The sequence below is a fragment of the Mustela putorius genome, unplaced genomic scaffold, assembly GCF_011764305.1.
Source record: "Mustela putorius furo isolate JIRA1106 unplaced genomic scaffold, ASM1176430v1.1 tig00000874_pilon_pilon_pilon, whole genome shotgun sequence".
NCBI classification, from domain to species: Eukaryota; Metazoa; Chordata; class Mammalia; order Carnivora; family Mustelidae; genus Mustela; species Mustela putorius.
This window is the reverse complement of record NW_025421505.1, coordinates 2408502-2434355: the sequence shown is the minus strand read 5'-3', so window position 1 is coordinate 2434355 and position 25854 is coordinate 2408502. Positions and strand designations below refer to the sequence as shown.

The 25854-nt window shown below is 39.8% G+C and overlaps 1 protein-coding gene across 2 annotated transcripts; it reads left to right on the top strand.

Annotated features, from left to right (window-relative positions):
- The first annotated feature begins 561 nt into the window (after positions 1-561).
- ANKEF1 (ankyrin repeat and EF-hand domain containing 1) lies at positions 562-25476 on the top strand. 2 transcript variants are annotated; one of them, XM_004751555.3, is made up of 10 exons: positions 562-902; positions 6116-6505; positions 11287-11486; positions 12207-12356; positions 14187-14310; positions 18284-19106; positions 20828-21054; positions 22690-22853; positions 24175-24312; positions 25158-25476. In XM_004751555.3, the coding sequence occupies exons 2-10, from the start codon at positions 6160-6162 to the stop codon at positions 25314-25316; spliced, it is 2331 nt and encodes a 776-aa protein (XP_004751612.2). In that variant the 5' UTR covers positions 562-902; positions 6116-6159; the 3' UTR covers positions 25317-25476. The 2 variants fall into 2 exon arrangements, with proteins under 2 accessions (XP_004751612.2, XP_044941938.1); XM_045086003.1 differs by lacking the exon at positions 6116-6505 and having other exon boundaries at positions 564-902.
- The last annotated feature ends 378 nt before the right edge of the window (positions 25477-25854 follow it).

Sequence of the window (25854 nt, the reverse complement as noted above, 5' to 3'; positions counted from 1 at the left end):
AAGTAGATTTTTTCATTCTATTGTACAGTGTATTTTTTATTTAACTTTGCTCTTTTTTTTAGATTCTATTTATTTATTTACAGACAGAGATCAGAAGTAGGCAGAGAAGCAGGCAGAGAGAGGAGGAAGCAGGCTCCCGCTGAGTAGAGAGCCTGATGCAGGGCTCAGATCCCAGCACCCTGGGATCACGACCTGAGCGAAAGGCAGTCTTTAACCCACTGAGCCACCCAGGCGCCCCCACTTAACTTTACTTTTAAGATCATTTTATTCTATATTGTAATCGATTCGTTGGTTGGTTGGTTGTACTATAGGAGCTTTACGTTTCGAATTAGCATTTTAAAATAAGGGCAGGGCGCGGGAGAAGAGGATGAAAGCAAGCAGGACTGCGCGGACGTCGGCGTCCGGCGCAAGACTTCCTCCACCCGCTGTGCTGGGAGTGCAGAGCCCTCCTCTAGCATCCGGGCCGGGCCGGCCACCTGGCGGGGACCTCGCCACCTGGCGGGGCCGCGCAGCTGGCGGACAGCAGCTCCGCCCCGCCGCGCCCCCGAGCCGTTGCCCTGGCAGCCGGGCGGTGCGTGGCTGAAGCTCACAATCGGCCCTGTCTCGGAGGCTCCCACCCCGCCCCCTGCGCTCACCTGACAGCGGGCTTGCCCGCGGTGGACCAGGGGCCCATGGACACACGCACCCCCTCCCTGCTGCCCCGCGCGCCGCCTCGCCTGCTCTGCCCACGAAGACACCATTCAGGGCTGGGAGCCCAGGCCGCGCTCCGGGAGCCCAAGGTCGCGGCCGGGGCCCCAGCCAGGTGGCAGAGAACAAGGGCTGGGGCCGCAGAGCGCCCCCGCAGGCCGAGGCCCGTCGGTGCCTGGTCATCCGCTGCTCCTGATCACGCCTAGGACTAAGAGGTGAGGTTGGCACTTTGCTCCCTGCCACCTGGCCTTTCCCTTGAAATTACTTCTTAACCGCTTCACTCCCCTCCGGATTTTTTGGAGACTTAAAACTGGGTGGCTCGGTGGGTTAAGCATCTGCCTTGGGCTCAGGCCCTGATCTCAGGGTCTTGGGATAAAGAACTGCATGGGGCTTTCTGCTCAGGGGAAGGTTTGCTTGTCCCTCTCCCTCTGCCTTTCACCCCCGCTGGTCTCTCTCTCTCTCTCTCTGCCCTCTCTCTCTCAAATAAATAAGTAAAATCTTAAAAAAAAAAAAAAAAAAGGCTGAAAGGGACAGTAAAACACACACACACACACACACACACAAAACCAAAAGTATACCGTGGTTTATTGGAAGTTGAAACCCAGGGAAATTTGATTATAAATCAAATAGCAAGACTGCATTGAGGGAATTTGCTAAATATTTTACTAGGATTACCTCATTTTCTCTTCACACTGGTCATCCCTATTTCACAGATAAAGAGGCTGAGGCACAAACCAGGTAGATAATATGTCCAGGTTTAGGTAACCAGTTTGTATAAATGATGCAGCATAGTATCACAAAACAACAACAGCTTTCCCCACCTGCAATCCTACACTCTTTCCACTGTTCCAAGCGTGTCTCCTGCCATTCCTCTTTCTAGCAAATCACCCTGGTGTCACAGACTCCTTAGAGAAGTTGAGAAGTTCTATGGCTCTTCCCTGTACCAGGACCCACACACAGACACACACACACTGCAGATTGCCATATAATTTCAGAGGGTTCAGACCCAAACATGGACCTTGGGTCAAGAAATCCTGTTCTATTCCCCATCTTTTGAGACTGTTCATATAGATGATGAGGTGGGGGTACACCAAGGTGGCTCCAGGGCCATACAGAGGTAACGTATACACGGTGGGGCATGTGTATATATGATGATACCCCCCCCCCGAAGACCAGAGATGCTACACAAGTTTTTGCAGAACCCAGAACTAGAGCATATTATGCTAAGTGAAATAAGTTTTTCAGAGAAAGACAAATACCCTATGGCTTCACTCATGTAAGGAATTTAAGAAACAAAACAGGTGAATGTAAGGGAAGGGAAGGAAAAAAATAAAATAAGATTAAAACAGAGAGGGAGGCAAACCATAAGAGACTCTTACCTATAAGGAACAAATTGAGGGTTGCTGGGTGGGTGGGGGATGGGGTAACTGGCTGATGGGCATTAAGGAGGGCACTTGTGGTAATGAGCATTGGGTGTTACATGCAAGTGATGAATCACTAAATTCTACCGCTGAACCTAATAAAAAAAAATAATGAAACTGAAGAACCCAGTAATAGAGGCAGGACTTTTGTTGTTTCCTCCAGAGGATGCGAGACTCTTGGTCAATCTTGGCAGCAGGTCGTGAAGGATGGCACTGAGCGTGGCTCTCCCTACCCGGAGCCCCTCAGGGCTTCAGCTGGAAGAGTGCAAGCTGTAGAACCCACCCATGGACTCTGGAATTCACCCATGTAGCTCGGGGGGCGGACACCACATGCTGCTAAGTCTTTGTCAGGGGTGGGTGCCTCAGAGACAGCCCCAAAGTCATTGATGAGGATGTCCCTGTTCGCATAAATGAGGGGACGGAGATTCGGGAGAGTCAATGAGCTATTTGGAAGCACCAAATCCTATTCCGTGTACCTTGTGCCTCCGTAGGTGGTATGACACGGCCCCTAACTAGACTATGGCTGGCAATAGCAAGAGAAACCATAAACAGCTGCTAAAGTAAACATGACCACGACACGCAGCAGAGGCCAAGTGGGTGACTTGTGGGGCAGCTCAGGACTGAGTGGGAACCTAGTTACACACATGGCTCTAAGCTGCTGCGTTATCTGGTTTCCTAGTCCACCACATGTTATAAACAGATTAGAGGGGAAGAGAAGGGCCACAGCAAACAGGACATTAAAGCCACAGCCATGTGATGACTGATGTCTCAGTGGCAAAGGAGGAAGCACGAAGAAAAAACAACAGCTAGAAGCATGGGAGGAAAAGGACGTGGCAGCAGCATGAATTTGACAGTGGTGGTCACTCTTCATCCTTGACATGCTCTCTTCCTTGATGTCGCACAGTCTCAGGCTGCCCTGAGGCCACCAAACTCCCTCACAGCTCTTCACAGGCCAGGCTCGGGTCTCTTCTTGAATTGTGTACCCGATTGCCTTGTGGATGCTGACTCAGCAAACCCAAAGCGTGTAACTGTCTGCACTCTTTGACCAATCTGGACCACACCTTGAGCTCCCCATCTCAGACACAGGTAGCCAGTGGCTCAAGCCAGGAACCTGAGCATTTTCTTGGGTTCCTTCCACTTCTCAATCTTAAAACTTTCAGTCATCCTTTATTGAGCAACCACGGCTTGAATGCCTCGCGTGAGTTAAGTTCTGGGCAATGGATAAATAAAGGTCATTATAAAACTTCTGTTCCATGAAGACTCTAGACTAGTGGGGAAGTCACATGACACATAAATTGGATATACCTGTACCTATAGATCTATAGAAATGTAATATACAGTGATGTTTCATTATGAGGAAAAGAAAGGGATGAAGTGACATGGTGGCAGCAGTTTGAATGGTGAGGACCAACTGACCAATTCTGAGCCAGGGGAACCCCAGTCAGAGGGAACAAGAAGTTGCAGGGGCAGAAGTGTGCTTTTGTTCCATATATAGACAGGGGGCCAGTGTGGCTGGAGATCACCTTATCAAGGGAAGCTGGAGTGAAGTAAGCTCAGAAGGGCAAAGAAAACACTCTTCAAAGATCATCATAAGGTATTTGGATTTATTCTGATGATGACGAAAAGCAATTGAACTGCTTTTAAAAGATAATTTGGAGAGAACTTTCTGACATGAACATCATGTCCTATATCCTAACAGGAGTTTGGGTTACATGGATGTGCACATTTGTCAAAACCCATGGAATGGTACACTTAAGACTTGTACATTTCATTATATATTCAAAAGACAAAAAGAAAAAAAAAGCTGTAAGCAAATATTGAAATCTAGATATTATATGCTGGAATATGTCTGCAATTTACTTTGAAATGGATCAAAAAAGATGGATGAGTGGATAGACAGAGGGATGGATAGATGTGTGATAAAGCAAGTAAGGCATTCATGGTAGGATTTCAGTGGTAGAGAGATACATGAATGTTCAAGTTTTCCTTATGTTCATAAATAGTTATGCTAAAATGTTGGGGGTGGAAGCTTGTCTGATCTACATTTTAGAAAGATTTTTCTGGGGACTGAATAAAGACGGGGCTCTGGAGAGCTGCTGAAGAAGCAGTGAGACAACCTAGAATCTGGGGCAAGGATTTGACTAAGGAGGGCACCACAGGCAGCTGATGTTGGGTTATATTCTGGAGGTAGAAATATGGGGTTTGTTGGTGAATTTAAAGAGTAGGGGATCTGCGGGGAAAGAAGGAATGAAGAATAATTTCTAGTATCTTCCTCCGAGTAGACTCACGGATGGTGATGGCATCATTGGAAGTGGGGAGAACTGGAGAAGGTCAGGGTTACATTTACATGCCTAGTAGAGGTCCATGTGAGAATGAAGAGTCAACAGGTAGAGACCTCACTTTGGACTCTGGGGAGAGCCTGAGATGGCTGTATAAATTTGAGAATGAACGATCAGAAGCCTCAAATGGGGATGAAGGTCATGAGATGGGATGAGACCATCAGGGCATTGTGTGGGAATATAGAAGGGTCCTGAGGGCCAAGCCCTGGGCACTTCAACCCCAAGGCTTCTGATGAAAGAGGGGAGCCAGCAAAGCGGGGGGGGGGATGAGGAGTGGGTGGTGATGTAGGAGAGGAGCAGGCAATGGAGATGGGGTTGCCTGGAGAGACACAGCTAAAGAGGAGCAAGTGGGGCTCTCTCCTCACCAGTGCTCCCCAGGGATGGTAAGCGAGGGAGCAGGTTTGTGGAGAAAAGGTGACACAGTTTCAGATTTTGCAGTAAGATGGAATCCTTTCCATTGCAAACAACAGAAGCTCGGCTAAGTAGCTGGGCTAACTAGCTTATGCTAAGTTAAGAGGGGTGGGGAGAAGCATATTTACTCCTGCAGCCCCGAGCTCATGTTGCCCTAACATGTCGTGTGGACTCACTTAAGTGGGAGGTGAATTCTGGCACAACTGAATCCCAAGTTGTGGGACTTGAGACATTCATGGTACCCGGGGAGAGAGTTCACTCACACTGGCTAAGCCTCGGTCTCAGACCCATTCCTATCACAGGGGATAGAAGAGGCAGCTCCATCCAGAATTTGGGGGGGGAGCTTGCTTGACCTCATCTGAGATACACTTTTAAATTTTTTTCTGAGGACTGACCAGAGAAGAGGAGTTAGGGGCCCATTGTGGAAGCAGTAAATCAAATTGGAAGTCTGGGCAATGATTTGTCATCAGATAGCAGGAATGGATGATCTGGAATGGATGCCCAGTGTGACAGTGGGGTTCTTTTTCCAGAAAAACTGAGGAAAGAAAAGCCATCTGGGTATACCCAGCATGACCTATGACTCAATTCAAAAGATTGTTTTTCCATAAACAGTAAAGGAGAGATAAAATTACATATCAGAATGCTCATCACAATTTAAAAGTGGGATTATTTATGAAAATTACAGTTCCCTCTCAGCCATTTACCTATCTCACCCCCATGTGAGGTGACACGTATCATCCATCACATTTGGTATCTCACCAAGCCTAGTAGATTCTTGCTTGTAATGAGCATCTCAAGATTCTACACATTCTTTGTAACTTTTGTTAACTGCTAAAACCTGTATGGATTCTAGGTTAGGAAGGAGTGATGGTATGATGCCGTAGAGTGGGGAGCTCAAATTCTTACCTTGGCACTTTTATTAGCCTTCCCTTCTTCATGGATAAAATAGGGAGGCTGTGTTGAGCAAAGAGGGGTAAATGAAACAAAGTAGATTAACAAGAAAGCTCATTGGCAAGGATGATATTAATTATGATGGAAGATTTGTTTTGAAATATTTTAGCTTTGTGCTAGCTGAATATTCTCTGTATTTATGTGTAATTTATACTTTTTGTGACATCAATTGCAATAAATTGTGGTAATAACATTTCGTGAGAAACAGCATCTCTTCTTAGGGAAGACTTAAAATATTATTATTTATACCAGAATAAAGATGACCAAATTAACTTGGAGTTGTATGTTTCTGTTTTTGTGCTATAGTTTTTGTTTGGTCCAGAAAAGCATTTCCAAGAAGGTGGTCGAGTATGGCTTTAGCCGATAGGAGGCTTGAGAACTTGCAGATCTACAAAGTTCTTCAGTGTGTTCGGAACAAAGACACGAAGCAGATAGAAAAGCTGATCAGGCTTGGATACCCTGAACTGATCAATTTCACAGACCCCCTCAATGGAAACAGTGCTTTGCACTTGGCCTCGGTTTCCAATGACGCTGATATGGTCAGCTTTCTCCTTAGCCTTGGTGCTCACCCTGATGTGCAAGACAAGATGGGTTGTACTCCGACAATGAGGGCTGCAGAGCTGGGGCATGAACTGTCCATGGAAATATTAGCCAAGGCAAAGGCTGACATGACTATAGTTGATAATGAAGGAAAAGGTAAAAATCCCGACATTTTATCCAGTAGATGCAATCCACTCTATAGTCAGAAATCCATAAAATTTACTGTTTTGCTTTCCAACTGTAGAAACGAATCACTCCCAAGTTTAATTGAAAAGCCATGTTCACTCCTGTACCTAAGGATACTGTGTCCCTATAATTTGAAAATGGTATTAAGGTATATCTTAGAGAAACAAGTTCTGAGAGATGTCTCCCTTAAAAACAAGATTAAAGTGGGACGCCTGGGTGGCTCAGTTGGTTAAGCAGCTGCCTGCCTTCGAGAAAGCATTGAGTCCCACATCGGGCTCCTTGAGGGAGCCTGCATCTCTCCTTCCTTCCAAAAACAAATAAAATAAAATCTTAAAAAAAAAAAAAGATTAAAGTTAGATTGATTTGTGTTTGTTGATTTTTTTCTAAATGGGGAGAGTTTTTAATGATATACACTGATATTAACATAGTCATAATTATCAATTATAAAATGTAAAAATCTTGTTTAGAACAAAAGGGGAGTATTTCTTACTCTCTTTTATACTTTAGAACCTCAAATAGTACTTGACTTGGACTCCAAAAGGATTTTTCCCCTTCCAGTAACAGTCTGATGTAGAAAGGGGCTGCAGTGGGAACAGGAAAGGCTAAGGTGGATTCTAGTATAGAATCCGATTTTCTAGGGTCAGTTTAAATGTAGAAATATGACTTGAGAGTTGAGACATGGCATTTCCATGCTTTTTCAGGTGAGACAGCCCTACTTCTACACTCTATTCTCCCTAATCTCATCTTGACACCATGTCTGGGAGTTTCTTGCCCAAATGACTCAAGGTTCCAGAAGGGCTTGACACAGCGCCATGAAAATCACCAAGAAAATTACCACCAGGCTTAATATAAATTGGTAGATTTCATCAGTTGTCCCAAGGAGTTGCTTCAAGTACAAAGCCATTAACATCAGTCCCACACTGGAGAAATAAATCCCATTTTTTAGTGTTAATATTTTCTGAGAAGAACAAAATCCATTTTTAAAATTCTCCCCAGACTTGGTTATTTGATAAGTGACTTTCTTAAAACAATAGGAGAGGACAAGGAAAGGAACAATCATTGAATAACTTAAAAAGCACCACATAATGAAATGAACTTCAGATGCATTCAGGGATCAAATGGGTTTTAAAATGTTAAATCCTGAAAAAAATAGAAAAAAAAAGGAAGCCTCTTAAATTTCTATAGAATATTACTTCCCAGTGTGTGTTCCATGAACCTCTGATTTGTTGGGATATTGATAAGCATTACATGCAAAATTGGTTCCACTGTCAAACTTGTTAGAGAATCATTGGATACAGCAAATTGAGACATGTTGATTTCACATTTGTCAGACAGACTAAAGACAGTAACATTTTCCTTTTGTCTTTGACCCTTTAAATAGTTTTTCCTTGTGGCCACTTATATGCTTGGTGTTTTGTGAAATACATTTTGGGGAAACACTGTAGTGAAGAACAGTTGACCTTCTGGAGTTTGAACCAGAAATAGAAGTTTTTTAAAAAAGTGAGAAAATTTTATCAAAAATCCAAAATTATAAAGTCAAATCAATAGCAAATGCATTTTGTAACATATTTGCATTTTGTAACAAATGCAACAGCCATCTGGTTAATATCTAAGCTCATTCAAATTAATATTAAGCCTGTCAACGTTCTGGGAGATGAAAGTATGAGAAAACAATCTCACCAATCACATAGGAAGAATTCAAAATATAAAATAAAGCTTAGAACAAATACAAACCATGTTGCATGCATGACCTTGTTAGTCCCGCCTCCCCGGAGTCTTGATTCTGTCTAACCCATGGGGTGCTTATTGCACACTGCCAGCCCTGTCTTCCCACAGTAATGAATGGAGCTCACCTTGCACAGCTCTCAGTATGGCTGCCACATGCCCACCTGCTTTGTTATTCCGCAGAAGTCTCTGCCATTAACATCCTATTTTCCATCAATTGATGAATCACTCACTGCACGTTGGTCCTAAAGGACAAGCCAACATTTTTATGGTTAAAATACTTACTGGATCTTGAGAAGGATGTGGGACACACTCTAGGCTAAACTGTACTTTGAACAATTTTTCAGACCATGGAAAAGGTAGCTCTCTAAGCCAGGAAACTATTCCCTATATGTTGTCCTAGGGGATTAATTAGTGTCTGTCCATTCTGGAGAATAGAATGGTGTCTATTCTCTTCAAGGGTTAAGCTAGACTAGCTCCCAATAGCACCCATTCCATTGGTTCTCCCATTTATAGGAATGTATACCCAGTCCGAAATGCAGTATGCGAATTCTACAGTCCATCATCTTTGCCCTCTTTTTTTCGCTTCAGGTTTAGAAGGTTGATTCATGTTCTTTGTGGCTTAGGGTCAGCCCAGATAGACTTTAATTGTGAGTTGCACCTGCCATCATTATAAAATATCCATTTCCTGAGTAACTTAGGGCCTTTTGTAATGAATTTGGCCTCACCTGGTATTCTCTAGGTGGCGTGCGTTGTTATTTTGGCCCACTTTGCCTGCTATGAATTGTTGTGTCTTTGATTCCTATTTTAAACCATGTCCTTGGCCATCTTTCTGTTTTTAACTGCTCTGAGTAACCCTATTTTAGATGCATCTGTTTATATGAAATCTATTTAGATTTTGATTTTATATGAATGGTGGCTTTTATTTTAATGGTAGAATGTATCCAGTTTGTATTTATCTAGATGGCCCAAAGGTGTGGCCCCAGAACTGTCATTTATTTTATGAAATGAAGGTATATTTAACATATGTAAATAAATAAATAAATAATTATAAAATATCTTCCTATATGGTCCATATGTTCTTTATTTTGGTGTGTGTGTGTGTGATATTTTCTAAGGTTTCATGGTCTGCATTTAGGTCTTTTTTTTGGTTGTTGGAATGGTAGTTTTACTTACTGTTATTATTTACTGATTGACTTTTAAAAATTGAGGTATAATTGATATCAACATTATATCAATTTCAGGAGTACACATAACTTGATATTTGTATACATTGCAAAATGATCACCAGAATAAGTCTAGTTAACACCCACCACCATATATAGTTACAGATTTTTATCTTTCTTCAGAAGAGAACTGTTTTTGGATATTTTAAAGGCAATTTGATAGCTTTTCATATACATAAACCTTTGTTTATTGAATTAGCACTTTACATGGTATTCATTAATATTTTTCTATGCAAGAGGAGATTATTATAATAACTTTTGCACCCTTAAATTTACCTGTCCACTGCTTTTATATATGTACAACCAGCTTGGTAGATACAAAAAACTCCCATTTTCTTTCTCAAATGATAGTCTAAAGAACGTTTAGTTATTTTCTAGCACGAATGTTGCTGTGGCAAAATCTGGAGGCCATCTTGATTTTTCCTCTTTAGAGAGGACTTGAATTGTTACCCAGATGCTCACAGGACATGTCCTCTACCTAGCTTTACCTAGGCATACCTTATTGATTGTTCATAATCCATTTTTCCTGAGACCTCAGTATGCTTTTTTAATCTTCAGATTCAGGTTTTCACTTCAAGAAAGTTTTCTTCTATTGTATCTCCATATTTTTTCTGTTCTATTTGGTGTTTTATTATTGAGCACCAATTACATATATGTTAACTCTTCTTTGCCTCTCAAGACCATTTTAGCTTCCATCATCTGTTACATTTTCCTTAGCTCTTTCAAGTTTTTCCTTCACATCCATGGTTTTTTGTGCTGTCTTGCCTCCAGCTTCACTTTCCTTTCTTTGGTAGTTTTATTTTCCTCTCTCATTCCTTCCCGAAACTCAGCTGGTTAAACTTCATCTTTTCCTTTATTTATCTTCTATTGTCCTAGAAGCCCTGCTTTTAGTCTTGATCCATCTTTGCACTTCTGTTTTAGAAAAAAAAAAAAAGTTTTATTTAACTTCTTTGTTGTCATAGAAATAGGACAGTCAGAAATTCTTACATAGTATCATTTTTTCGTAGTGTGTACTTTTTGCCTAGCTTTTATTATCAGGTTTCTTCCTTTTGGTGTCTGTATTTTTCATAGGTCCCATGCTAGTTTTTTGTTGTTGTTGTTGTTCATTACTGTTCCTCTTTGAATGAAGCCTCTGTTTAGAGTGAGGTCATTACAGAGTCAGTTTGGAGTTTGACTATTGTGCGCTCGATTCCAACACTACCCCTAATCTGTAGTTCATTTTTGACATGGATTATGTGGAGGGTCTGTATGTCCGAGGTCCTAGGTGGGGGGATTTCACATTTTCCTCTCTTCATTGGAACAAAACAAATTGTCAAAAGGGCAGAGCTCCTTGTCATCTACTTGTTCTTAATGCTGTGATACTGACAGCCTGCTTCTAATAAACATGGCTGGTCTGCACATTTCATCATTCAGTACCATCTGCTTTGTCACTCTGCAGTTTCAGAGGGGACACAGTAACCCATCACCAGCTCTACAACAGAGACAGTCCTGCACGTTGGGTACAGACTGCAAGATGCCCAACACCCAAGCTTGACAGAGACTCACAAATCAGCGCTCAGATTCTTCTCCGAACCAAGTCCTATCACATTTGGTTATGTGACTGTTTTCTAATTCTATCAGAGGTTTACTCTTGTTTTCCTGTCTTGGTGTTTCAGCTGATTCCAAGAAGGCAAAGTAAGGCTCTGCCACCTTCAACTAACCAATTATGGTTTCCAAAATTGTTACTTTTTCTTTGCTAACCAGGTCAAATATAGAGAGACTATTAATGAAGTACTCTTTGGGGATTCTATTTTTCTACAGGTATTCTGTTTTACTGCATTTTGCCTACAAAGCGGCATTATCGCTGCGCATTGATTGCCCTGGAACATGGCGCAGATGTCAACAACTCTACCTATGAAGGAAAACCAATATTTCTTAGAGCTTGCGAAGAAGCACATGATGTTAAAGACACGTGCCTGACATTTTTGGAAAAAGGAGCCAATCCGAATGCTATCAACTCAGTATGGCTATTCCTGGGATTATAAATATTCCCCCCTCCTTTTTTTTTTCATCTATAGAGTCTTAGTAGTGCATTTAAATATGGTAAAATTATCCTGTCAGCCTATAGACTGTTCATTTCTATTCGAAATGCTTTATGATGATATGCCCTCTTTATCTTTATATTGCCATGATTTTACGGATTATTTCCTAATTACGTTTGAAAAATTGGTATTTATTATGCACAATGGTAAAACATTAGAGAAAATAGAGAAGATATCACCAATGCCTAATAAAAATTTATCCTTTTTGGAAAGAAAATATGTAGTTGTGCAATTTCCCTTATCCATTTTGCTCCCTCTCAAAATTTGGCCAATTTTATTGAGTTTTTTAATTCCTTAAGAGGCATTTAAGAGGCAATAATTATCAATTTGTTTCTCATTAGATATTTTACCCTCTTTTCTCCCCCTTTGCTCTACTTTCTTTGCAAAAGAAATTGCATCTTTAGCATGATTTTTTTTCACGGGGACATGGTGTGACCTTGACTTTGATATTGGAACTCTCTACATTGATCCACTGCACTGACTTCATTTTTCCCATTTGCTTGGTGGAACTAATAAAGATACAGAGAACTTATACCTGCCAGTGTGACTCTAAGGCCAAATGGATTTAGAACATATGCATACCAAATGTGTTATTTAAGATGTCAAGTATAACCAGAATTTGATTTGCTTCTCATCCAGTCCACAGGTCGAACTGCTTTAATGGAAGCATCAAGAGAAGGAGTGACAGAACTAGTTCGAGGGATATTGGAAAGAGGAGGCGAAGTGAATGCCTTTGACAATGAGAGAAAACAAGCTGCACATTTTGCTGCCCAAGGAGGCTTTTTTGATGTAATAATCTGCCTTTTGCTTTAAAATTTTTGTTCACCATTTCTCACTTTTTCCTCAAATTTTTAAATATCATATGGGTTACACTAAGAATTTATTCCATGTTACCATCTTGATTTCCCTAAATAATTCTTAAATTGTATTTTATACCAAATACTATTTTTTTTAATTTTTAATTTTTTATAAACATATATTTTTATATGTTTATAGGTTTACCAGGGGTACAGGTCTGTGAATCACCAGGTTTACACACTTCACAGCACTCACCAAAGCACATACCCTCCCCAATGTCCATAATCCCACCCCCTTCTCCCAAACCCCCTCCCCCAAGCAACCCTCAGTTTGTTTTGTGAGATTAAGAGTCACTTATGGTTTGTCTCCCTCCCAGTCCCATCTTGTTTCATTTATTCTTCTCCTACCCACTTAAGCCCCCATGTTGCATCACCACTTCCTCATATCAGGGAGATCATATGATAGTTGTCTTTCTCTGCTTGACTTATTTCGCTAAGCATGATATGCTCTAGTTCCATCCATGTTGTCCCAAATGGCAAGATTTCATTTCTTTTGATGGCTGCATAGTATTCCATTGTGTATATATACCACATCTTCTTGATCCATTCATCTGTTGATGGACATCTAGGTTCTTTCCATAGTTTGGCTATTGTGGACATTGCTGCTATAAACATTCGGGTGCACGTGCCCCTTTGGATCACTACGTTTGTATCTTTAGGGTAAATACCCAATAGTGCCAATTGCTGGGTCATAGGGCAGTTCTATTTTCAACATTTTGAGGAACCTCCATGCTGTTTTCCCCAAATACTATTTTTAAAGCCTTTTTCTAGATCCTTATTCAGCTTTATCTGCTTGCCAAGTTTATTCACCTAATATTATTAACAATGATTTTCTGTATTTTTAACTATGGCAATTTAAAAGTTTTGCCAACCAAGACTACTTTATTTTATACCTCCATTACATATTAGAATCTTCATAATATATACAGCATGACCAAATTGTGGGAAGAACAATGTCAACATCTCATCTCCCTGATTTTTTTGTGTGCATCTAATGACTCACCTCAATTTTAAACTCTTCAATATTCTGATTATCTGGATATAACAGCAAAGGGTATCTTATAGGTACAGTGATATTGCACAAATGAGATAGAAACCAATGCTCTCATTTTTTTTTAAATACTCAATTACATCTAAAATTTCTTTTTTGATGTAATAATCTGCCTTTTGCTTTAAAATTTTTGTTCACCATTTCTCACTTTTTCCTCAAATTTTTAAATATCATATGGGTTACACTAAGAATTTATTCCATGTTACCATCTTGATTTCCCTAAATAAAATTGTATTTTATACCAAATACTATTTAAGCTTTAACAATTATCTTTGTTTTGGTCATTGAGTTTCTTCCTAGCAATGAAAATCTACACCACAATAGAAGCCACATTTGGTAAAGAATTTGCCTCCCTGATGATATTTCCCATAGGCTGATGTTTTCTAGAATTATTGGAATTCACTAAGATGGCATGTCCCAGCTGAATATGGAATTTTCTAAACTCTAGATCGACACTATTTGATAGAATTTTTGGCAATGGTGGAAAAATTATAATAATATAATATAGTAGCCCATGTGTCTTTTGAGTATTTTAATTATGGCTAGTGAAACTAAGGAATTGGATTTTTAAAAATTGTATTCTATTTAATTCAATTTAATTTAATATAGCCACATGTAGCCTAAGCAACTATGGAATAACAACATTTAGGTGCCAGTCTTCATTCAATGAGTGTACATTGCTATTCCTCTATTCCTCTAAATATTTTGCAGATATTGAAGCTTCTTTTTGCTTACAACGGAGACATGGGGCTGATTGCAATGAATGGGAACACACCACTTCATTATGCTGCCATGGGTGGTTTTGCAGATTGCTGTAAATATATAGCTCAGCGAGGTAAAATTACCTAGCAATTTTATGCTTAAAGTATTTATGATTTACCCATGTTGTAGATGAGCAGGAAATCTGGGTTGTAGATGAGCAGGGAATCTGGGCCTATCACTTGTCAGTTGCTTATCTTTTTCAACAGCCAAACCTCAGTTATATATGTAGAAAAAAAAAAAAAAGAAAATCTTTTCTTACTCTACCTTCTGTCAAATCATGAATCTGAATTTAAAGTGATGAAAATATTCTCAAATACTTTTAGGTTATTAAAAATCTAAACAGGGTTTTCATGGGCCAACTATATTAAAACGCTTATAGTTATTAAACTCCTTTAAAAAATGTTGACATCAATCTGAAAGATGAATACTGAAAACTATGTCTTTTAGTCTGAAGTCTTAACTGTTTTATTAAAAACAGTTCAGTTGTATCAAGTGTAAAGGATAACTTTACTAAAGATCTTGAAGTTGTGGGAGAAATGTTTTAGGGAGAAATATGAAATAAAATGAAAATTTTCATTGAAAACTTGAAATATAAGTAATATTTTAGGTTTTCCTATAACTTCTATGAAACTATTAACTTAGCAATATGAAGTATGTATAGATAGCTTAATGTATTCCATAAAGGGAATATTAGCTAATTAAGTTTATGGACCAAATTGGTGTTAATTACATGCTGACTGTAAAAGTTTTTAATTTACAGCACCTGGGTACCTAAGTCAGTTAAGTGTCTGTCTTTATCTCAGGTCATGATCTTGGGATTCTGGGATCAAGCCCCATGTGGGGCTCTCTGCTTAGTGGGGAGCCGGCTTCTCTCTCTCTGTGTCTGCCCCTACCCCGACTTGTTGTCCGTCTCTCTCGTACGCACAAATAAAGTCTTTATTTAAAAAAGTTTCTAGGGGCGCCTGGGTGGCTCAGTGGGTTAAAGCCTCTGCCTCTGGCTCAGGTCATAATCCCCAGGGTCCTGGGATAGAGCCCCGCATTAGGCTCTCTGCTCAGCAGGGAGCCTGCTTCTTTCTCTCTCTCTGCCTGCCTCTCTACCTACTAGTGACCTTTCTCTGTCAAATAAATAAATAAAATCTTTTAAAAAAATAAATAAAAAATAAAAAAAATTCTAACTCTTCATCAGATCTGGAACTGTGTTATGCTGAATTTTATGGTAGTATTTTTTTTTTCCAGTTTAAGAAATAGGCAAAAACTTAGTGTCTGTTCTACAAATTTAGAATAGAGCGGAGAATTTTAGAAGTCTCTGGGACCTAGAGATCCTGCATTGTTACCACTAATATAAATAAGACTAATGTGCCTATAAAACTAATAGTATAGTAACTGATTCACTTCTACTTTTTATGAACTTATACAAGCTTGTACTCTTTCCCTATCCCCCCAAATAATAAACACTTAACAAATAAAGGAAAATATATCAAATTCAATATACATCAAATGCAGTACATCAAATGCCCCCATTAATTGTCTCATCAGTCTTGTTTTAAAATTTGTCACTAGCAGCAATTTATTCTGACATTTTTAAAACTGTATATTTCTAAAAACTATGGATCTGCCCAGATTAAGACAAGCTTCTACAACTCTAACACGTTGACCACTTTATTATTGGGACAACATCACCAGACATCTACTCTGTCATTTATGTACTCTTGGGAGAAAGTCACAAAAAGCAAATTGAGAAGCACATTTAGTCAGAGCTTGCCCAGTGATGCCGAAAAGTATTACCCTCCTGGCAGAGTCATGAGCTTAGACCGAGTTTCCGAAACGGGTCTAAAAGCATTCTTTTTTTTTTTTTTTAATTTTTTTTTAATTAATTAGTCTGAAATATTTTAAATTCTGTAGCATGTTTCGAAGTACAACCACTTCCCTGGATCTCAGGCAGGGGGTTCCAGTTCCATAGCGGAAGCGGGAGCAGTTACACGTCCAACTTTCGAGTCTTCGATCTAAGGCAATCAGAGCAGCAACAGACAATGCATTAGCCAAGAAATGCTCATTTCTGAGTGAGCTCCCTGGGTTTAGTGTCTTCTGCACTTAACTTCGAAGGCTGGATACCTTTGATACATTAAACTCTCTTCAATGTTCTCCTCCCTTGCCCCTGGTCCTGTTGCTGGAGCAGTTTACAAGGTTTGTAAGCAGTGTGAGTACCTAATGCAGGGCAGCTGCCGGGAGTTTGGAGCAGTTCTAGGGAAGCACCCCATGAGGCTTCTCTTTCTCTTGGGCCTTTGGTGGCTGGTGCTCTGCGGCACATACCAGCTGTAAACTGCGTACCCTGGACCGCAGATCATACATCACAAAGAGAATGAATGGATCTTTGCTTTTACCAAAAGTCCCAAGGCAAAAGGAGAAGAAAAAGGCCTTCAGATAATTAAGCTGGGATGTTGGAGTCTTTTTTCCCCCACAAAAAGGTTTCTAACTAGGAGGAAACTAAGAGCAGAAGGAGACATGATAAAACCACTTTAAAGTCCTTTGATCCTTGTGGGTGAATATAGAAGGAGTGGCTTGGGAGATGGTAGATAAACACCCAGACACCCTGAATCAGCAAAAAAGCAAAGTAAAAACAGCATTCTTAAAATTGCTCTGGAATTATGCTATTGAGAGCAGTCTCAGGTCCCCTTTTCAATAAATCACTGCTCTTAAAACTGTTCAATATGGACATTTTAGAATTCTCATTGTTGTAATACTTTTCCTGAGTTCTTCGACCACTAGTAAAATTATGAGTCTAAGAATGAAATTTTAAGTTCTAACAATGCCAAAGGAGGTATTAATCTTAAAAGCACTGGGCATTCATTTTCTCTTTCTTTCTTTCTTTTTTTTTTAAGATTTTATTTATTTATTTGAAAGAGAGAAATCACAAGTAGGCAGAGAAGTAGGCAGAGAGAAGGGGAAACAGGCTCCTCACTGAGCAGAGGAGAGCCCGATGCGGGGCTCCATCCTAGGACCCTGAGGTCATGACCTGAGCCGTAGGCAGAGGCTTAACCCACTGAGCCATCCAGGCACCCCCTCATTTTCTTTTTGTCAAGGAAAGAAACTATAAAGTATTGGAGGGGCATGCTGTTGCCTATACAACTTGGTTGCTAGACATACTGATTGAGTAGCAATCTTTTTGATTATGTGATATTGACGAAGCAAGAAAAGAGCCTTCTAGATTCAGAACAGTAGCAAGAGCTGCTTCATCATCAGATTTACTTATATATGCAATGGATTTTTAATGTCTCAAGACACTTAGAGACAGCACAGCCTTTTCTAGGGACACTAAGTAGACTCCCCAGTGCACTCGGAGAAGTTTATTTATTTCAGGAATACTTAGATATAATATTGGTGTAATCATTTTAAGGAAAGGTCCAAGAAGGCAAATGAATATTCAAGCCTAATTTGCATAACTATAATGCTGGAATCCTTTCAGGTTTGATCAACAAATGACTTGGTTCTCTGTCAGGTTGTTCACATGACCTATCATCACAAAAAGCAGATTGATATAAATTACATTGATTGCATGGAGAATACACATAAATACAGTTTAAGATGGTATGCAGATTTGCAGTCGTAATCATTCCGACAGAAGCAAGTGTTCAGCATTCTGAGTTCCTAAGGGTCTCATAAGCTGTCTGAATCCAGCTTCTTTCCAAATTCAAATGCCATCCTTATTCTTTTCCTGTTGGGCAGGAAGTCTCCTGAGCAAGTATCCCAATATGAAATTTGTTTCAAGTGTCTGTAGGGATTCATGTCTTAATCCTTTAGTGGGCAGAGAACGTAAATTGGAAACATATTTCCCTCAGAATTCACCAAAGTAAAACTCCCAGAAAAAAAATATTCAGTTTAATTTTGTGATTATAAGAGCTAAATGTTCTCATCACTCTATACAAATAATTTAGGGATAAACTTCTGACCAGTAACTGGAACTACACATAAGGGTTGCACGAATGTCTTCTGCAGAGCTAGGCAGATGCCTAGGCACTATTTCATAATGATGATGCTTCATGTTTTAGGATGTGACCTGAAATGGAAGAACTTGGATCATAAAACGCCCAGGACTGTGGCCAAAGAAGGCGGCTTCAAAGCAGCAAGCAAAGAAATACGGCGGGCAGAGCGAACCGCCAATAAACTGGCAAGGCCAGGAGCCAAAAATCCAAATCCACTCTGGGCCCTGAGACTTCACGATTGGTCGCTGGAGCATGAGACGTTCCTTCGGGAAGCATTTTCGTTTGTGGACAGAGGCGACGGGACAGTCAGCAAAGAGGACTTCGTGTTGACGCTGGAGGAGAGGCAAGAATACGTGACCTCAGAACAGCTGGCTACCATAGCTCAGTATCACGAAAAAGTGCGGGGAGCTGGGGTCAACATTAATGATTTCTTTAAAGGAACCAAGTACTTGAGTAAGTCTTACGTCTTGGGATCCTATGGGACTAAGAAGAAGAAAAAAGGAATGGCCAAAAAGCCAAAGAAAGGCAAGTTTGTCTTACCTCTGCCAATCTGCATTATTCCTGACCACGTGTTTCCCCACTGGGCCGATGGCGGGCCGCCCTATTACATGATTGAAACCTATAAGAATGTAACAGACAGCAGTCGGTTTAACCGAGACCGGCCACCAGAACATCCCATTCAGGATGACTCTGCTTGGTACATTGATGACCCACCGAAGGTATTTTCAAATATTAATTTCATCACCAAGGCAGGAGACCTGGCGTCTCTGAAAAAGGCGTTTGAATCAGGAATCCCTGTGGATATGAAGGATAATTATTACAAAACGCCACTGATGACCGCGTGTGCCACTGGAAACATAGATGCCGTCAAGTTTCTTCTTGACAAAGGGTATGTTTTCTTGGTTCGGCTCCCATTCAACTCCAGAATTTTAGGACAAAGTGCTTCATTCCTGACATCTAGATAACAGACAGATCGTGTATGGGAAAGTGGGTTAATGGGAATCTGGGAATGGATGCACAGAAAGATGGCTTGCCAATGACAACGAGGAATGAAGTTGCTTTACCTAGAGATTTATCTATGTGGGGTGGAGTCGCTTTTTATTTTATTTTAAATTAACGAAAGAATTTTTTTGAACTATTTTTTAAAAGATTTTATTTTTTTTATCTGAGAGACAGATGATGAGCAAGGGGGAAGGGTAGAGGGAGAAGCAGACTCCCTGCTAAGCAGGGAGCCCAGCAAAAGAGGTGTTTTTTTAGTAGTTTTTTTTTTTTTTTTTTGCTTTTTGTTTTTTTGTTTCAGGGGTACAGGTCTGTGAAGGTTTTTTTTTTTTTTTTTTTGTGATAGGAACAGATAACATGATGTACCCTCTTAATAGATTATAAGTGTACAGTAAAGTACAGTGTTAACTATAATCACAATATTACACAGTAGATCTCTAGAACATATTCATTTTACCCATTGCTTTTTAATCTGTCTCCTGTGTGGGGATCCTAACAAATTCAAACAAGCAGGTCAGTGGTCATGATGACAAAGGGCATGTCTCTTTCCCTCCCCCAGAAGCAGCAATCTTTTCCTTGGTTCATTTATAAATATCTTTTAAGATAACCGGGCATGACATTTTTAGTGAACTTCTAAAGCAACTACTCAGGTTTAATTCCTTCTTTTACCAGAGCTGAATGACCCAGCATAAGTTTATTTTTTGTGTTCCCTTTTCTCATTTTTATAATAAGGGCTCTAATAAGTCTCAGCTTGCAGATTTCTTTGAAGATTAAATGAATTAAAATATGTAAAGCACTTATTAGCAAAGCAATTCCATATTTCATAAAAAGGTATTATTATTATTACTATAATGGTCAAGGTCAAAAAAGCATTCAGATTTGTATATTATCAAGAGGGACTATAAAGCAATTAATGAGAATTTGAACTTTTGGACAGTGAAATCTTAAAAAGGACTAACATTTGGGGCACCTGGGTGGCTCAGTTGGTTAAGCAGCTGCCTTTGGCTCAGGTCATAATTCCAGGGTCCTGGGATTGAGCCCCGCATGGGAATCCTTGCTCAGCAGAAAGCCTGCTTCTCTCTCCCCCTCTGCCTGCCGCTCTGCTTGCTTCTGCTCTCTCTCTCTCTCTGTCAAATAAATAAATAAAATCTTAAAAAAATAAAAAGGACTAAAATTTAAAATAATAAATTTTCATGCTTAGAATTTTAATAATGAAGGTGCATTTAAAAATCTATAACATGTAGAGAAAGTGGCTACAAAATGAAATAACAGGACTTTTTAAACTTTTTATCAGCTTTAACCTTCATTAAATCTATTTATACAATTTTCCTTAATGTTAACCTTTGCAAAAAGTGTAACCCCTGGGATCTAACTAAGTGTCTTTTAAAACTAAACAAAATGTACATATATATGCAAAGAAATTAAGACTGTCGGATAATGCAGAACACAAGTCAAGAAAAATTTGGAATGGAGTTTAACTTTACTCGGAGCTTCCCTGGCTCACATTTGAACAACTTGGTAACACTAATATGAAATCTTGCTTTGCATTTCCAGGCTCTGGCATTTGGAACAACCCCCATTTTCAGCTTATGCATCTATCTTATTTTATAGGGCTAACGTTAATGCAACAGATAATTTCCTGTGGACTCCGCTTCATTTTGCATGCCACGCAGGCCAACAAGACATCGTCGAGCTTCTTGTTCAAGCTGGAGCGGCGATCGATGCCGTCTCCATCAACAACTCCACTCCTTTGTCTAGAGCCATTGAGAGCTGTCGACTGGATACCGTCAAGTACCTCCTTGATATCGGCGCTAAATTCCAGCTGGAAAATAGAAAAGGTGTGTGTGTGCACGTGATCGGTGTTTAGGGTCAGAAGGGGAGAATTTATGTTAGATTCCCGTATGATTCTCTTGTAAGATCACATTTCCCGGCGAGTCACGACCGCAGTCGCAAGCCCAAGTTGAATGTTCGGGAAGTTGGTTTTATACACAGTGCCTCTCAAATCACGGGTGTGAAAGAACCAGTTCTTTATGTTTGCAATCAGTCATGGATGGATACTTTTGTAAATATAGCAAAAAGTGATTTACTAGAAAATGAAGTGGGGAAATAAAATACAAGCATTTTTTTTAATCACTAGATTGAAGTGATGGAAAGTTCTATCAAATCCATCCAAAAATTTCTAAATGCTCACTCTTTTTTAAAAACTTTTTTTTTTCATGTATTTATTCGACAGACAGAGATCACAAATAGGCAGAGAGGCAGGCAGAGAAAGAGGAGGAAGCAGGCTCCCTGCTGAGCAGAGAGCCCAGTGCGGGGGCTCAATCTCAGGACCCTGGGATCATGACCTGAGCCGAAGGCAGAGGATTTAACCCACTGAACCACCCAGGCTCCCTGTAAATGCTCACTCTTGATTTCTTGTTATTTCACCATGGCCCAGGAAGCATTGCTTTGTGGGATTGTACCAGTTTTCAGAGTATACTGTGGGTTATGAACTGTCATAACTACCACGTCCCTAAGAAGTGGAATAATTTTAGAGGCTATAGAAGTTGGATTCTTTCTAAAGCTGAAAAAAATAATAATTCCTGAGTTAGAGGTTCTCTCTAGGAAATAAATGGGAGGGGCCCGTCGTATGTCATAAAAATATAACCTGAAAAATAGCATTTGAGTAAGTGTTTGACCTCATTGATTGGAGGTGTCATTTTTTTACAGTGGAACCCATTGTTTCCTTTTGACTGGGGAGAGCACCAACTTTTCTGGCTGCTTCAGGCTTCCCCTGGGTCACTGGTAGTATTGTTCCAGGCCTGCCTGAGGATATTACAGGTGTCATAATACCCAACTATCTGCATAGAGCACTGTGACACCAGCTTCCCCAGGCCTTTTTTTTTTTTTAAAGATTTTATTTATTTATTTGACAGAGAGAGATCACAAGTAGGCAGAGAAGCAGGCAGAGAGAGAGGAAGGGAAGCAGGCCCCCTGCTGAGCAGAGAACCCGATGTGGGACTCGATCCCAGGACCCCGAGATCATGACCTGAGCCAAAGGCAGCGGCTCAACCCACTGAGCCACCCAGGCGCCCCTCCCCAGGCCTTTTTGATTATACCTCCTTGCATAAAGGAAAGGGGAGGATAATGTAAAATTGTCACATGAAAGGAAATATGTGCGAGGTGGGAAGAGAGCCATCAATCAAATACTCAAACGTAAATATTCTACCAATATTTCCTATCCACTTTTTAAGAAACATGCTCAGAAAAACTAACAAGAAAATGTGTTACCAGTAAATGGCACTTTACATTATGAGATTTCAGAGTTGAACCCACCGTAGAGGGTATCTGATCTGGCTCTATGACCTTACATATAACCACTGGCTGTAGTAATCACACTTACTGTCACATGCTGAGGGCTGGTGCGCTGAGGGTTTTCTGCATTGTTTCTTATCAGTCTGTTTATTACAACTCTGAATTTATGTCTTGAGCAGGACATACTGCCATGGATGTTGCAAAGGCGTATGCTGACTATAGAATAATTAGTTTGATTCAAGAAAAGCTGGATAACTTGCCAAAACCAGCAGAAAGTCAAAAACTGAAAGGCAAGCCCCCTCCTAAAATGAAGACTGAAGGCCCTGAGGTTAAGAAAGAGGAGGTAAGTAAAGTGATTGACTACCCACTAGTAACTGGAACTTAAAAACTTACTGGAGGTAGGGCAGGTTTTCTATTTACATATTGTTACAATACAATATTATATATTGTTACACAACATGGATAAAATAATATACAAGCCATATTTTCATCACTATTAAGCAACACTAAAAAAAATACCTAGCAAAGAAATTCCTACTACTGAAAAGTCTAAACTGTGCTCATTGCAGACAGAATCCACATTAAAAACCAAGTTGGCTCAGCCCAATATAATTAGAATGTTGAAAAAAGAACTGGGATTGGATACGTATATATTTGGTTCTAAGTCATACATATTTGATGAGATGGCTCAGACAAGAAGGGTAAGAGGAATGAAGGCAAACCATGGTTTGCCTTCATTCTTGTCTCATAATCTTTCATTTCCCACCTTACCTCCTTCTAAGGAATTTTAATTGAATTTTAATTTTAATTCAAATTCAAATTTGAATTTTAATGACTATCACTGAACCCTGGGGATATCAAGCCACTTGGGACTTGGATATGCCACTTGGAATGACTCCAGAAAGTTCTAAAGGTGACAAGGTGATTGTTTCTGGTAATCTGGAATGAGGGGCAAAAGGTTGAGGTTTTTGCCCGGCAGGTTATGGAGAGAATAAGACTTTGTCATTAGCAGGGAAGCCCGAGTGTATTTCTAAGCTAGAAGTTTCTTTTAGGGAAGCAAGAGGATCCCTAGAGATTCTTGGCAGACATAAAACCAGGATGAAATTCAAAAAGGAAAGGCTCTAATGTTATCAAATTGGAAAATGTTGAAGAAACATGGGAGGAAAGAAGTGGAGAGGGTTAAAGGATTGTGACAAACATGAAAGACAATAAACAATAGAGAGTAATAAACATGGAAGACAAGAGTAAGGGGGTGGGGGCCAGAGGTTAAGGAAGACCAGTTGGCTAAGTTTCTACTACATACAACATTATCTTTTTAGTAGGATAATTTAATTCTTCTAATTAATCAATGGCCCTAGGTCAAGGATGGACATTCTGAAGACTTGTATGCTCTGTCTCTGATACTACTAATTAAGTAGAGTTAAACAAGGCATACTAATTATCTTTCCCTGTTCAAAGTTATAATAATAATCTGTTTCATTTCAAATTACAATTTGCATGGTAACATTTTTATTTTTTCTTGACTTAGAGAAAGACATAAGACATAGAGCAGCAAATAATATTAGCAAGTATATATGGGTAAGACAGAGCAGCAAATAATATTAGCAAGTATATATGGGTTTTTGCAACTAATAAGGTTGGTTTTTCTTTTGTTTCATTTCCAGGAACCACTTTTATCTGTTTACACCATACCAACCGTATCAGAGGAAAAGAAAATGCATAAGGATAATGTGGTTTATCTCAATTCTTTGATTACCAGTGGTTATACCAAGAAAGTGGATATCACATTTATTCCACGGAGGGTGAGTACTTTGGAAAGAACTTCATAACGTGGTATAAACTCATAGTATCATTTTCCAAATACTTTTTATGCAGAGCACCCAAACAAATATCCAAAGATTATCTTTCATCGTTATGATTTGAAGCTGTCTTTTTGCCAGGTCCTACTGCTTTGACTCAGTAAGTCCAACTTGTTCAGCTTCCAATATCTAGTTTCCTCTGTTACTATTTCAATATTGACATTTTAATTTTCCTTGAAAAACTATCTTTTGGTCAACACCATTCCCTATAGCCATTTGGTCACCAATGCTATAGGTACATTTTCTTGGTGCCTCTCAGACTCTAACCTTCCTTCCCCTTTGTACTCTACCATTTCACTCGGGAGTTTCATATAAGCAACACTGAATTTATTCAGTAGCTGCCTAAAACATCCACAATTAGAGAGGTGGAGGCATTTTTGAAGTACAAGAGGGGTCTTGCCAATGCCCATCAAAGCATGCTGAATAAGAGACCACCAGCCTCCTTTTCTTTCTACTATGAAAATCATTTTCTCAGGAATTCCCTATTAGACATAAAGGTAGCAAACCCCAGTGATCTTTCAACTCCCAGCACTTCCCTGTTTTGACATGAACAACAGAGGATCATCAGAGGTCACTGAAAAGCATTCCAGCTGCCCAAATAGTCACCATCAGAAACAACAATACCCATGTAACCATTGATGTGTCATGTAAGAGGAAAACACAAGTTAAAATAGATTTAGAAGTAGATTTGGTAGTTTCGAATGAACTATACTGGGCGTTGTCTGTATACTGCCATGTTTGCTGGCTTTCCTACTCATGCTGGCTCTGAATATCGTGGTTTATTTCAGATCTGGAGTCCTGAAGCCACAACAGCAGAGCTGATCAGGAAAAGGGAGTTGCGGCGAGAAAGGTTCACTTACGAGGTAGACTTTGAGGACTTCATGATGCCCTTTCAGAAGCACATCACAGAAAAAGCTAAAGCCTTGGAAGCCGCCCTCAAGACCTAAATCACAGCAATTACTTCTTGGGGTCAACATTTCGAGGCCCAGGGATTCTACTACAGAGAAAGGTGGTATTTCCATCAAAGTCAAAGCAATCTGCAAATTAAGAATTTGTAACCAAATTTTTGTTTTTGGTCTAACAACTATAAATATTCTGAACTATCTAGAAAGTGTGTATTTTATTTTGCAATGAATAACATATTCTGGGGAAACCCCCTAATATCTTCTTTAAGCATGAGTGGAATAAGTGGCATTTTGGTTATAAACATAACATTATTGTCAAAAAATTGACAGGATGTACATCATTATGCTTACTAAAGATATAATGCTAGTGGAAATTGATGAAAATAATTTAATAGTAGGGAAGAGAAGTAGTTTTAATCTGTTGAGGAAGAAGTTGGTTTCTTATACCCATCATATACATTAGATACTGGTATGTATCTGATACCTTGGGTCAGATAAACATTAGTTACCTCTGGTAGATGCTGCCAGCACTCCAACCCTTTCTCCTCTGCTTTGGGATTGAAGCAGGCCTGACTTCCAG

What these genes read in the sequence shown, in the direction of transcription:
- ANKEF1 (XM_004751555.3), top strand. Translation starts at nt 6,160, where the DNA reads ATGGCTTTAGCCGATAGGAGGCTTGAGAACTTGCAGATCTACAAAGTT. An exon ending in CCCAAGGAGGCTTTTTTGAT is followed by an intron (nt 12,357 to 14,186) that starts GTAATAATCTGC and finishes AATATTTTGCAG; the next exon opens with ATATTGAAGCTTCTTTTTGC. An exon ending in CCAGCTGGAAAATAGAAAAG is followed by an intron (nt 21,055 to 22,689) that starts GTGTGTGTGTGC and finishes TGTCTTGAGCAG; the next exon opens with GACATACTGCCATGGATGTT.